Source organism: Diadema setosum, chromosome 1 (assembly GCF_964275005.1).
Source record: "Diadema setosum chromosome 1, eeDiaSeto1, whole genome shotgun sequence".
Taxonomy (NCBI): Eukaryota; Metazoa; Echinodermata; class Echinoidea; order Diadematoida; family Diadematidae; genus Diadema; species Diadema setosum.
In genome coordinates this window covers 29513478-29527530 of record NC_092685.1, presented here as the reverse complement: position 1 = coordinate 29527530, position 14053 = coordinate 29513478, and the positions used below count along the sequence as shown (strand labels likewise).

Here is a 14053-nt window from a genome sequence, read left to right as displayed (position 1 = left end):
GCATTACATTAAATTTTGGCAGCCTTGGGAAGGCTTAAATGAGAGGCAAAGGTTGTTACATATGACAGCGAGGGGATAAGATTAAATATAATTCAGATTTAGAAACCCTAGGTTGAGACAGCTGATGTAATTCATGATACACTGGCTTTGGAGAGTATCATCCTTTGAATTGCAAATAATCATGATATTTCTGTACCCTTATGCACTATGCTTCCATTTGCCTGCATTATGTATATTTGTGTAATTCTGTAATAATGAGTTAGATATTTTGTTACATCCTTGATATACAACTGTATTACAATGTTTGCAATCCATCTATTTAATGATGCAATAAACACTAATCATGGACAATAAAAATCATGTAATTTTCTATTATGATGCTTCTCTTGCTCACTTCAGACTCTCTTTTCAATAGTTTTATCAATTAAATCAAACTGAAGAAAGAAACATGTAGGTCATTAGCTGGTGAATGTATTAGCTGCTGTCCTTAGGAGCTCTCAACATGTTACCAGAATTATACTCTTGGTTGTAACCTTATTCTGCACAATCACATATACATTGTATTATCTAAATTCATGCTATGGGCTTGTGCTAAAAGGGGAGGAGATTCCTCGAGAAGTGGGAGTACAAAACTCCTTTGAAACTACACATTCTGTGATATGATGATGGCCTGCAACATGGATGTATGTTACAGTTCTGTAAAATGGCAGAGTAATCCTGTGAGCCATGCCCCTGATGACATGGCAGGAATAGAGAGGTAAGGGTGACCAGATGGGGCAGCATCACCACCAACACGTAACTACTGCGTCTTCCTCTCACCATCCTCAAAACAGCTGTCATACACAAACACCAAGTTTCATATGGAGTATGACATGGCAGCAGTCAGTGATGTACATTAATATTTTGCTCTCCATTATTATGTTCATGTGTCTGTCTGTCTGTCTGTCTGTCTGAATGACTGTGTGTGTTTTTTCTCCTGGATTGCTCTCCCACCTCGCTACAGCTGCTTACAATGAGACGTGCCCCGTTGGCAGGGGAAAGCATGTGATCACGCAGCGAAACCCGTCTGACTCCTCGCTCCTACCTGCTTACCCGGAAGCTGCTGTGCATGCATCCACTGGACAGGAGGCTCATATCTCAGGTAGGTGACCTGGCACAGAGCCTTCTGACTGCGATGTCTGTGCTTTTTTTTCTTTTCTTTTTTCTTATTCAGTAGTTTATTTCCATTAAAAAAAATACATGATACATTTCCTCAAAGGGATGGTACAGTTTCGGTTGAGATGGAGTTTCAGTTTTTTTGATAATAATTTTTTTTTAGATAATGAGAAAGCTCTTATGAAATATTACAGAATATAAAATTTTAATAGGATTTCAAAGTTTATTTGATGAAAATTCATTTTGAGATGGCTGTGATATCCAAAGTAAAGCAATCTTGATAAAAGGTGAGACCAACCTTTTATTAGGATCACTTTGTTTTACTTTTTTTTCGGATGTTGCAGCCATTTCAGGCCTTATTTTCATCAAATAAACTTTGAATTCCTCTTAGAATTTCTTATAAAGTCTTATAAAGTGCTTTCTTAGTATCTCATCAAACTAACAAGATAAAAAGCTGAATCCTCACCTCAACCAGTACTATACCATCCCTTTAAGTTTTTGTGGGGGAGGGGATGTGTTTGTCTCTTTCTTTTTTTATTTTTAGCCCAAAAAAAAAGCTGTTGAAAACTGCTTATCCAATAGTGGCAAGCCAAAGGAGTAAAATGGAGTCAAAAGGGGCCTGAGCATTTGATCCTAGCAGAGTCTTCGTCAGAGGCAAAATGACCTTTTTGCCTCTGATGAAGAATCTGCTAGGATCGAAAGCTCATGCCCCTTTTGACTCCATTTTTTTTTTTAATTTTATTTCTATTTCAATCTATTTCAACAACTTCTCAAAGGATAAAATACAAAGGGAAATACCATAATAATGATAATAGCAAGATTTGTTGTGAAATTAAGTATTCTAAAAACAAATCAGATTGTAGGAACTTTCAATGAATGATATAGATACCAGCTGCAGTAGATTGTTGCATATTCTCCTTCTTACCCAATCACAAAACAACTAAGAAAATGTCCAGGAGGAGGGGAGATTCACAAATTGATGACCTGGTTTGTGTTACCGAACAAGAAAATATATCTCAATATTTTCTTAAGGGTTAGATTATTTGTTTGAATGACAGTATTTAGCTTTGAATTGATTAAGATGATTTTTGCAGAACATTCTACACATCTCAGAGGGTAGTCAAACTAACTGTGTTGTGAAGCAAGTAAATGTGATAATATGTAAGATATTAGGCAGGGGTGTGCAAGCAAAATAGGTTGCTAAAGTGACCATTATGCATTCATTGTTATATTTCCATCTGTGTGAAGAGCTATTTTTTCTACTGAGAGTTTTGCTATTTTTGTTGCTTCAACAAAAACAAACAGTTTTTAGGCCTATATTTGAAATATGGAAATCCTACAATCACATGGTCTCTGATTATGAACTGAGAAATTGTGCACATGTTTTTTTTTTCTTTCTTTTCAGTGATATTTTCAGTTCCATCAGTTGTTGTTATTCTATTTGAATATTTCATTTTGATATTCCCTTATGTAATATAGACTCCATGAATCAACTACTTTCATTATTTTTTTTTTTCAGCTAGACTGTGAATGAAACAATGTTCACTTCTCGGAGGTTTCGTCAAAACCTGATTGGGCCTTTGATTCATTTCCACTTTGTTTTGGTGTTACTTTAAAGTGAAAAGGAGTGTATTTTTGTTGTTGTTGCTTTTGCTTAGAGGGAGCTGGGGAGGGGTGATTGGGTATGGGAGAAGGAGAATTAAAGAACAAGTGAGTTACATGTTCAACCACCTGACAACAATAACAACAATAAAATATGTGTGGGTGTACTACCTTTGACTTGATATGGTTTGACAGTCCAGTTTTGAAATGTCTAAACACCAGAAGACATATGTGCGGCACATCTTCCCCTTTTTTCATCCTTACCCAAGAAATTATTGTGACAGCTGCGTGAGGCAATGATAAAGCAAGAGTCGTGTTATTGTTTCCATGGAATTTAGTGATGATATAGCATCCTGGTTTCCACCGAGAGACCCCACTAGAGAGAGAAAGAGAGAGGCACGTAATTCTGTGTTTATATGGGGGTAAATATTATTCTGCAGCCAGAAAAGTTTGGGCTGCCACCTCAAGTGCAGTCACATAGGAATAAAATAAACACACAGTAAAATGGCATTAAAAGTAGATCAGCACAATGAATTTTGTGATGTGGAGCCTTACACACTTCACATTTATCAATGCCATTGCAGTGTGGCCATTTGATGATGTGTCAGAATTCTTTTCTGCCGTGAATTTGTGTAACATTTGAATTCAGCTTTTGCTTCTAGGAGATTTTGTGCAGTAATCTATGCTTGAAATACTCCTCATTGAACTGAACTGTAAAATCATCATCTGTCAGAAACGCATTTGAATTGTTATTCAGAATATATCTTCAAGATATATATATACATATATATATATATATATATATATATATATATATACACTTGTTAATGGTGTCTAGAAGGTGTAAGCATGAAAAGGCAAGCCTGAAAACAATTATTTTATTACAGCTTACAAGGTTTCTCATTAGCACTAGGACTGCCGTGGCAGTCTTTTTTTTTTTGACTGTTTAAAAATCTGACACAGCATCCACAGCAATCACGTCCTGTCTCGTTTGCCTGTCCAATCCCACCGCGTTGTCTCACATCCATCCCGTTTTGTCCACGGTGGCCTGAAACGGGACTGCCGTGGCCAATGGGAACAGGGTGTACACGCAGCATTTGGCCCAGTGAATAGGACCATGCACATACTCTTCAGTCTTTATAAGCTCCCCCCCCCCCCCCACAAGTTTGAGCTTAGTAGTGCACATGGTAGCAGTAGTCATGCCCCTTTAGGAATGGCATATGATTCTCTTCACCTAAATAGTTCTTCCAAGGGGATGTACAGGCATTAATGGCATGAAATAGTCTAAGAGCATTAATTACTACCTTTTTCGCTGGATTTAGATAACACTAAGCCCACTTGAAACAAAAACCAAACTTGTGTGCCCAATCTTGTCGAAAATGCACAGGTATCAACGAATGTGGGATCTTTCCCGGAATCTGCGGCGCTGCGACATGTACTGACCAGGAGATCCTGTATGACTGTGAATGCCCTGAGGGTCACCAGTTTGACCAAGAAGAGAAGACATGCATAGGTCAGTGTCCAAGTCATCATGAGTCATGTGTTTACATGCCTCATAGTCCTACCCTAATCATTCCCTATTGGCCCTGCCACCTACTGGCATGACAATACAATGTATGTAGTAATCTGTCAGAAATGAGTCATTTTACCCTGCTGTGGAAAGTGTTTGTCCCAGAATGTCAGCCCATTATTTTGAAAGAATTTAGAAGTATTATTAAACTTTCTCTGTTTTCACGGTTTGTATGTGATGGTCATCATCATTCATTATGATGATGATGGTCATCATCATTCATTATTCATCATCATTCATTATGAAATTTCAAAATCTTTTCATTTGACATATTAGCAAAAATATGTGTTCAACAGGTAAATATTTACAACAGAGTTCAAAACTAATATACTCTCATTTTTTATCTGAAAGGAATGGAGGATGAATTGTGTCATGAATACCAGAATTTCTTTTTTAATTGCTTTTTAGTGTCTGTTATCTCACTTAATTTCTGTGAGTTAAGTTTGTGTGTGTGTGTGTGTGTGTGTGTGTTTTGTGTTATTGTTCTTGTTGGGTTTTTTTAATGGTTCTAATTTGCAAACCCAAAATTGGAAATTATAAGCTCAGCTATCATAGGGAAATTTAACTTATTTGACTGAAATACAGAATTCCATTATGGTCAGTGCTCATTCACAACACAACATTTAGATAATTTTGAATGGTGATAAAAAAAAATCAGATGGAAGAAGGCTGAAACCTTTGACTGATAAGGTGAAAGAATCCTGCAAAATTTTTATATGAGTATAGGTAAATGGATGAATGCCTGCATAAGTTGATGGATACAGAATTACACATTATTAACTAAATGAATAAGATAATAGGTTATTAGATGCAGATATTCAGAACATAGCAAAGGAAATGGAAAATTGTTTTCACGAGAACAGACCGGTCATATCAGCCCAGATAAGTAAGATATCAAAATGTCATTGTCATCCAACTTCCAGTCTGTTCTAACCTTCTCATACAGCAAGAAAGCATTGAAAATGGATAATAATTAGGATTTTAAATAATGTATGAAGAAAAGAGAGTAAGAGGGACAATAAAAAAAAATTGAACATGTAAACATACAATGACATATCGGAGATGTGCAGAATAGGAAATGTGGGGTATTCTTCTTTTTTTATTTTCATATGCTATAACCTTTTAAAGGTAATGCTCATAGGATGAAATGGCTGTGTAGAAAAAAGAGATTTAGAAAGCTGTGAAATTATGACTTTGTCTAAGAATTTTGCATCACTTGACTTCTATATGAAGGCACATCAGCTATAGTCAGAATATATCAAGAGACAAGGAGTGGAGATCACTACATATGATTCTACATCAAATGTCCTATGTAAAAGGAAAAGAAGAAAAAAAAATACAGTTGTATGAAATTTGTTTTTCAACTGATCAATTCAGGCAGCATGCCAGATTCAGTCCAGGTTTAGGAGACTGAGGTGTTGAAAATAGTGTTTGTGCAGTACGTGTCCTTCCATTTACATTTATTTTATGACTTCTGTTAGTCGGGATTAGTGATGTGAGCGAGTGTTCACAGTGTCATGATGTTCCAATTATGTCTGTATTTCCTGCCCACTCAGTAATGTACATCAAACATAACCATCACAATTGACTGGAACTGACATTTATTATCTCTGAATGTGTGATGGCTTCCTGAGATTTGGCAAATTTGTCATTGTTTTTTACCAGACGTTGATAATTTCGTTGTGGGGTAACGACAAAGAATCAGACACAGACATTCTAGGTCACCGCTTCTCCATTTTTTTTTTCAGCCACCATAGTTGTAGTTTGATCGATTTTTTTTTTCCTTCATAGAATCAATTTGATTGTTAATTGGTAATTACTGCAAAATTAGGCAAACGACACTGAAACACAGCTGGGTCCATGGTGGAATTAGTGACAGTGAGACGGTCATTAGTAAATGAGGTTCCGTCATTATACAGAATTTTCTGTCCTACACGCCTTGGCTGCCATGTTGTCTATGTGTCTGTCTGTATCCATTTCCCCTTGCTGTCTCTCTGATCCAGGAACTTCCCCTTTATGGGGATGGATATGTGCTTGATTTGCAAAGTGCAGTCTGCTGTCTCTTCTTGTACTCCTCTTTTTTTTTCTTTTTCATTGTTGTTGTTTTTTAAGCTTTTATGTGTATAGGCAATCTCTCATTTTGTTTACTATCTCTTTCCCACATTTTCTTTTCATCTTCTATTTATGTTGTTAATAACTCTGGTCTTTTCTGTCAATCCTTGCCACAATGGTGAGCAGATTTGGCGGGATGAATTCTCCCATTAAGGATTTTTTTTTTAAATCCTGAAATTTGATTGCATTTTCCCGGTTTGTAATGTGCTTATCCTTGCAAGGGTTTTTTTTTTCTTTTCTTTTCAAAGTGGCACATGTGTTTTAGTTGTCAAACAATACTTGTTTTTAGCATTTTCATAATGCCTCCTTCATCATCTTCTCTCCCCTCTTGGAAGATCTTGACTGTCCAACATTTTCTTTCCAATCATGGACTTAAACTTACCCATTTTATGATTGTATCAGGGTCTCTGCCTCTATAGCTAATTCACTCTTGGTAGCCTTTGAAATGACAAAAGTACTGTAGTGTTCTGGAGCCTTTCTGAACTTTGATAGGGGTGATTCATTTTTATTATCTCATTTCATGCCAAATTCTTTCTTAAGAAATAGTACAAGCCAATAGTGTCCTTCTTTCTTTCTGGAGAGACTTCCTCTTGATTTTCTGCAAAGACTATAATCAAATACTAGTACATTTTCAAACGGTCTTGCCATGCTGACAATACAATGTTGCATGAATATCACACATCCAAACTGGGGAAGTAAACATCCTTTAAGCATGTGAAAGCAAAGATTTAGAACCTAGCTGTCTGTAGGAACAGCTTGGTGCACGAGTCAGTACAAAACTCTTGAGGAGTCATTAACTCACAATATATATTGATATTCCTCTTTATTTCCAGTCATAGACCACTGTGCCATGCCCGGTGTCTGCGGGAATGGCACGTGTGCCAGCACCAGCTCTGGGCCTGAATGCACTTGTCCAGAGGGTTATGGATTCAGTGAGTCCCTGAGGACTTGTGCAGGTATGCCCACAGTCATCATTACATTCATTTCATATCATTTAAATCTTGGTGTGCCACATTCACACACCTGACTCGGTCAACCAGCTTGCCAACTTTGCATACTTTGCTTGAACATGCCTAATAGTTCCGCACACAAGCTAAATGATAAATTGCAATATATATATGCCATAGTACATCAAAAGAGTGATAGCCATAGCTTTATCCAAGAATTTACATCACAGCAAAGCTTGCAATTTTCAATTTTCTCCACAATTAGGCCTACTGCACTGTATTTCTACCATAATGCTTCTATAAGAAGTTACATGGCTTTAAAAAAAACCCAGAATGTTTTCTAAAAATGCTCATGCAGTGCAGTCTCAGAATAATCTGGCACACAAGAGGTTTTGCACCATGGCACAAAAAGAGTAAACAGTTTGCTTCTATGAGGTGTGCTGATTTGAAGATGATAATGAAAGCATCATTCTTAAAATGATCAATTTTGTGTGGAAGAACATGCCATTAATTGGAATTTTCAATTTTCAGAGATTGCAGAAAGACAGACAAAGAGGAAAAAACAGGAGAGCAGATAGTAAGAAAGAAAGAAAGAAAGAAAGAAAGAAAGAAAGAAAGAAAGAAAGAAAGAAAGGAAGAAAGAAAAGAATACTGGCAAACAATGTCCGCAATGAGGAAAGTGACAAGTTCATGTAACCACATTGTCTTCCAGTCCAGGATTACTGTGTGGTGTATCAGGGAGTTTGTGGCAATGGAACTTGTGAGAGTGTGACTGGTGGCTACCAATGCACCTGTCCACCAGGCTACCGTTATGACCAGGACCTGTCTATATGTGCAGGTACAGCAGATGTGAAAACTATGTTCTGGTTACTCTCTGTCTTTCTGTGTTTGTCTATTCAATTTTTATTGTTTGTATGTTCATTTATTATTTTTGTGTCTGTGACTGCAGTTAGTTTGTTTGTTTACTCATTTATTCATTCATTTAAATCAAATTTTCTGTGCTTGGTTGAGTTAAATGATCTTTGTGTGTATAAAATGCAGCAGGCACTCTGTGTGCTTTTCACAAGGTTAGAATGCAAGTACTTAACCCACTACTAAACACAAGTGTTAGAATTAATATATAGATTAATGTAAGATTCATTCACATTTTATAGTTGTAAGCTACAGTGATATCAGTTTTTGCATTATAGAAGCCAAAGAGAACATGAATATTTAAGTTATTGCTGTGGTAACTGTAATTACTTCAACTTCTACCAGAATTGCAAACATCTTGCAACACTCGCATCAACCCTGTTTCAGCATGCACATAGTAGACTAGGATGTAGTATGTCAAAGTTAAATTCCACACCATGCTAAAATGTACTTCAACAAATGGTTTAAAATTCAGACAAACAAAATGGTAGCAGTTCCATCAAACTTTGACATGCGCAATAAGGGCTGTTTCTGGACTCTGAAGGTTCCTCATGTTTTGCATCAAGGACTGACTTGGCTTTAAAGAGCTTTATCTGTGCAAATTAGTTGAAGTGATGGTGACATGATAATGTGGTGCATGCTGAATTCTGGCATTCTTCCATCTGTTCCATCACCTCCGATATTTCAAGTGATTTCTCTCTCGATTTGATGTTGTACTTCACAGTGGAAAATTTCTGCGTGGTCCTGGATGGGATTTGTGGCAATGGGACATGTGTTCCAACAGAGGATGGTTACGACTGCACATGCCCCATGGGTTTCCAGTTTGATAACGATGCCGGAAACTGCCTTGGTAAATAATGAAAGGAGAAACAGTAAATATAATCGTAGTAGTATCGGTGATAGATAGAAAAATAATTCAGTATCTAAGTCGGCATTAGATCTGTATCTGATTACAAGTAGGCCTACTGTCATGACCTTTTGCAAGTTTCTAATCAGTTTGACAATGCATAAAGCAATTCTTCAGATTACAGTACTGTTCCTATGATCAAATTTTGCCCCCTCCCCATCCGATGCATAGGAGAGGAATCAAATGAAAATGTTTACACAAAAGATCTTTGAAAGAAGTGAATGATGACACTGAGATAATCCCTTGTCAATACTAAATAGTCACATACGTTTGTCTCAGTGGGATGATGAAATTGAATGTTGGGACAAAATTTGCATCGTGATGAATTCTATGTTTCCCCCCCCCCCCAAAAAAAAAAAAAAAAAAAAAAAAAACTGAGATGAGACCCCTGACATACTACAGTAGTATGCATGTTTGCTGCAGCATTCTCTTATGATATGAGACTAATTTGGAAGAAAAACTATTGAGAGTTTCAGAAGTGTACCTACATTTTAATTGGTGTCTATTCATACACATACTTATCCATTCATATACGTACCTAATCCATTCACATTTACATCTATGCATCTGTTTTTTAGCATAAGATTTTTATACTCAATTTTGTGGTCATATTTCTATCTATACTTATGTGATTCTATGTTATCCCTCCTGCCATTTGCAATGTGTAATTTCTGGATCTGTTTTTGTTGTTGTAAATTTCGCCTTTGCAGATGTTGACCTGTGCAGCACCTTAGGTCATCTCTGTGGAAACGGAATTTGTGTTGATGCTGGAAGAACCATAAAGTGTGTGTGCTCTGTTGGATATGAATTCAGAATGAGGCAGTGTCTAGGTGAGAGAAATATACCAAGAAAAAAAAAAGAAGAGATTCAAGATTCAAGATTCAAATTTATTTTCACTTCCATCAAATAAACAAAGAAATTATATACAGTATGCACAGGATATTTGTAATAATTGCAGAATATGATTTAACAAAGTACATATGAAAATGAGTAGCAAATGAAAAAAAAAACAAAACACAATTATATCTTTTTTAATATATACATAAAGCATATAATACAAGTTAACTAAGGATGGGGATGGAAATGGAGGGTCCCACTAAGAAGCAAAGCTTTTACGATATGGGACCCTCAGAAAATACACAAGACTTTGTATAGCATACTTTATTTCCATTGCAAATTAAAGCATGTGATAAATAATCCTAGGATACTACCTGCCCACAGGCAGGTATGTACAAGGAAAAAAAAATACAGTGGACCCAGTCCATCACACCGCAATAATGGTTATTGACATTGACACAAATATATACAAGTATACAAGTACATTTACACACAAACATGATACATGAACAACTGTTTCAAGACGAAAAAAAAAACTTACAAAAAAAAAATGAACTTATATCAGCATATACTTAACCTAAGAAACACAAAAAATAACTCATTCGCGAAATTCATTACCAATAAATTACATTAAATCTGCTCAATAAAATGAAATAATTATTTCACATCCATTGTTGCAGAAAAAAAATGACAAAATATACATAATGATAAATACATATGCAAAGATATAAATCCTATAAATATACATATTTCAACAATACAAAGGGGGAAATCAAAATGGACAAAACCGGCCCGTAAATAATGACTGTATATAGACATATGATATGCATAATCATATTCCTCCCACCTCACTGGTATAAATATATATATATACATATATATATATACATATATATACATACATATATATATATATATATATATATATATATATATATATATATATATATTTGTGAATCTTTGAATTGCACAAAGAAATTAACAGTGCATCATGTTTATTCTTTTCTACACTGATTTAGAACATTCTCTATCTTCCCATGTTCAGTGAATTTATTTTTCAGTTGCTGCTGTTTTGTTGATGAATTGATTACAAGAAAAGAACCTGTCTGTTTCTGTCCACCCATTTCTGTCCATCTCTTCAAAAGTATTTTGCCCTGGTAGAGAATTTGATGGCACTATAGTGATGTGAATATTAGAAACTGCTATCGATATCCTATCATTTGTGAATGTGCATCTCTTGATTGTTACAGATGAAGTTTAATCATGTAGGTATGTGATATTATAGCCTATGCACAAGTGATGATTACCACCCCCCCAAAAAAAAAATAAAATAAAAAAATAAAAATAAATAAATAAATAAATAACTAAATTGTTGCACTTTGTCAACCTTTCAAACCATCAAAATAACCTTCCAGTTTTCATTCATGTCTATAACAAAATCAAACATATCAAACAGTGATGTTTTTGTGATACAATGCCCCATCTCTTTCAGGCATCCCACTGTCAGTAATGCTTTTAAATGCTTTTAAAGATCTACCCTTCTTGTTATTTTTCCCATTACATGCAACCTCAAGATCTGAATGAGTGCTTATTCAGTGAGAATCCCTGTGGCTCTGAGGCCAGGTGCGAAAACATGCCCGGATCTTATCGCTGCATGTGCCGCGACGGATTTGACTTTGATCCTGAGGGGAAAACCTGTAGTGGTGAGGCTTTTGTTCAACATTTGACCTATGTTCATCCATGTTTTTTTTTTTTTTTTTTTTTTTTTTAGCTACTAATTCACCTAAACTGACTGATCCCAAAGGGATGCTGTTATAGAGCAAGGGGATTTGTGATAATACTGTAAAGTTATTTTTGTTGATAGATGCAGTTATTAGACACATCACATTATTTTTTTTTAGGGGAGAGAGATTCAAAGATGTAGCTAGTCAATGAAACTATGTACAGACAAATTCAGAGAAAAAAAAAATCTTTTTTACCTTACCGAGCTGAGAGGCAAAACTATTGAACTCTCTATTTCAATACACTTACCGTTGACATGAATGATTATGTTAGCAATGTAAAAAAGATGTTTGCCATAAACCCATGCAGAATTAAGTTTTGAATCTCAGGGAAAGTAAAGATGAAAATGGCTAATACCTTGTGTAAAATTTAAATTTAATGATAAAAAAAAAATAAATTTCAGTACCTTGTTGATAAGCTTAAGAAAAATTGACTCCCCAGTATTCTCTTCAATAAATTTTGAATTTTCCACTATCTTCCTCCTCTTTTCAGACATGAATGAATGTAGGATATCGCCTGGGATTTGTGGAAATGCAACATGCACAAACACGGCGGGCAGCTACCGATGCTCATGCTCGTATGGATTTATGTTTGACGAGGCCCTCTCCCTGTGCATAGGTAAGATTTCTGATTGAACTCAGTGTGGTTCGAGTGTGTCCATAGGAATCTCCACATCATTTGTGTTTGTGAATGTATTTTGGAGAAGTGAGGAGAGATATTCTAGTATGTTTCAAGTTATGCTAAGGGGTTCTTTATTCCGGGTAGAGAAGATAAAGATAAATTGAAAATGAAAAATGAAAAATAAAAGTTCAAAAATTAGATAGAAATGGTCATATGATGAATAACTAAACTATAAATATGAATAAGTGTTACGTTCTCATTTACAATTTGAATGACTTCTTGCAGCAATTATGATTGGCTTCTTTAAAAAAAAATATTCAGACTCTTTTATTGATATTTACCACTATTCACTGAATCACTGATGTAGATATCAATCGAATATCTTTCTATGCGTGTCTAAATTCACTGAATTCCAGTAATTTAATGGAATTTCCTTTATTTTTGCAAGTTCTTTTAAAAGATGTTACGTGTGTGTGTGTGTGTGTGTGTATGTGTGTAGTGTGTGTGTAACAAGTCGCAGTCATGAATTGGACATAGGAAGAAATAACAGCTGAATAGAATTCAACTGGACTGAGTTCAATGAAGTTGCATTTTTATGTGTGCATGTGAATTGGGCTTCTTCAGACTCCAACGAATGTGCAGAATATCGTGGAATCTGCAGCAATGGGACCTGTATGAACACAGAGGGTAGCTACAGGTGCATCTGTCCAACGGGTTATGAGTACGTCAGCGGTAACGGCAAAGGATGTCTCGGTGAGCAATAACACTCTCATTTCTATTGGGAGAGTACCAGTATGTGTGATTTAGAATTGACATCAATGATTGAGAAATTTTAGGTTTTATCTTTTTTGTCACATCTGTTTATTATCATTCTGCATCTTTTCCCTTTTCTCCTTCTTCATCTTTGTTTTATGTCATTTTAGGCTGATTACATAAAGTATGCAATGTGTTTACTGGAAGTAATGTCCAATATATTAAGATAAGAGATAAACCTATTCAGGACCATCATCTCAAAATTGTATATAGAGTGTACAGAAATAATATGTCAATGGTACGAACAGAGTTAATGAATCTTGACTGTTCTGAAACATCAAACATACCCACTAGTACCGCAGACTTGATATTTGTAACACATACTATGGGACTGCCAGATTTGTTATTCACAGCTCTGATAGTCTGAGTAAATTACTTTGTCCTTACCCACATGCTGCCGGTGTTGAATTGTCTGTGCCATGTGACAGACATAAATGAGTGCGAGGCCGACCCTTCTCCGTGTGGGGATGGAGCATGCTTCAACAGAGAAGGAAGCTATCAATGTGGCTGCACCTCGGGGTACACCTTTGATGATGAGCTGAGAGTTTGCATCGGTAAGACTGGCAAATCTGACAAAGATGAGAACACCTCGTTTCGATCTGTCTCTCTCATTTTCTCTTGTATGAATTTAGTACTATCCTGAATGTCTCTTCTTAATAGAGTCTCTATATGGTTTTCATTCAGAATAAAGTTAAACAAGGTGGAAATTGGGAAATATGGAGAGCATTTTGATAGGACCTTGTAAAATAGCTTGATTTCAAACTCAGGTGTTTTCACACTCTCTGAGCAAGTAGT

At 35.8% G+C, this 14053-nt stretch overlaps 1 protein-coding gene across 1 annotated transcript in view; it reads left to right on the top strand.

The window, feature by feature from the left end:
- LOC140230397 (uncharacterized) overlaps positions 1-14053 on the top strand; it is a 121902-nt gene that overhangs the window by 66229 nt on the left and 41620 nt on the right. Inside the window, exons 14-23 of the mRNA XM_072310582.1 lie at positions 1004-1141; positions 4145-4270; positions 7273-7395; positions 8099-8224; positions 9023-9148; positions 9916-10035; positions 11617-11745; positions 12317-12442; positions 13070-13198; positions 13687-13812. Of these exons, the coding sequence (XP_072166683.1) occupies positions 1004-1141; positions 4145-4270; positions 7273-7395; positions 8099-8224; positions 9023-9148; positions 9916-10035; positions 11617-11745; positions 12317-12442; positions 13070-13198; positions 13687-13812 (1269 nt within the window). The remainder of the gene's footprint in view (positions 1-1003; positions 1142-4144; positions 4271-7272; positions 7396-8098; positions 8225-9022; positions 9149-9915; positions 10036-11616; positions 11746-12316; positions 12443-13069; positions 13199-13686; positions 13813-14053) is intronic.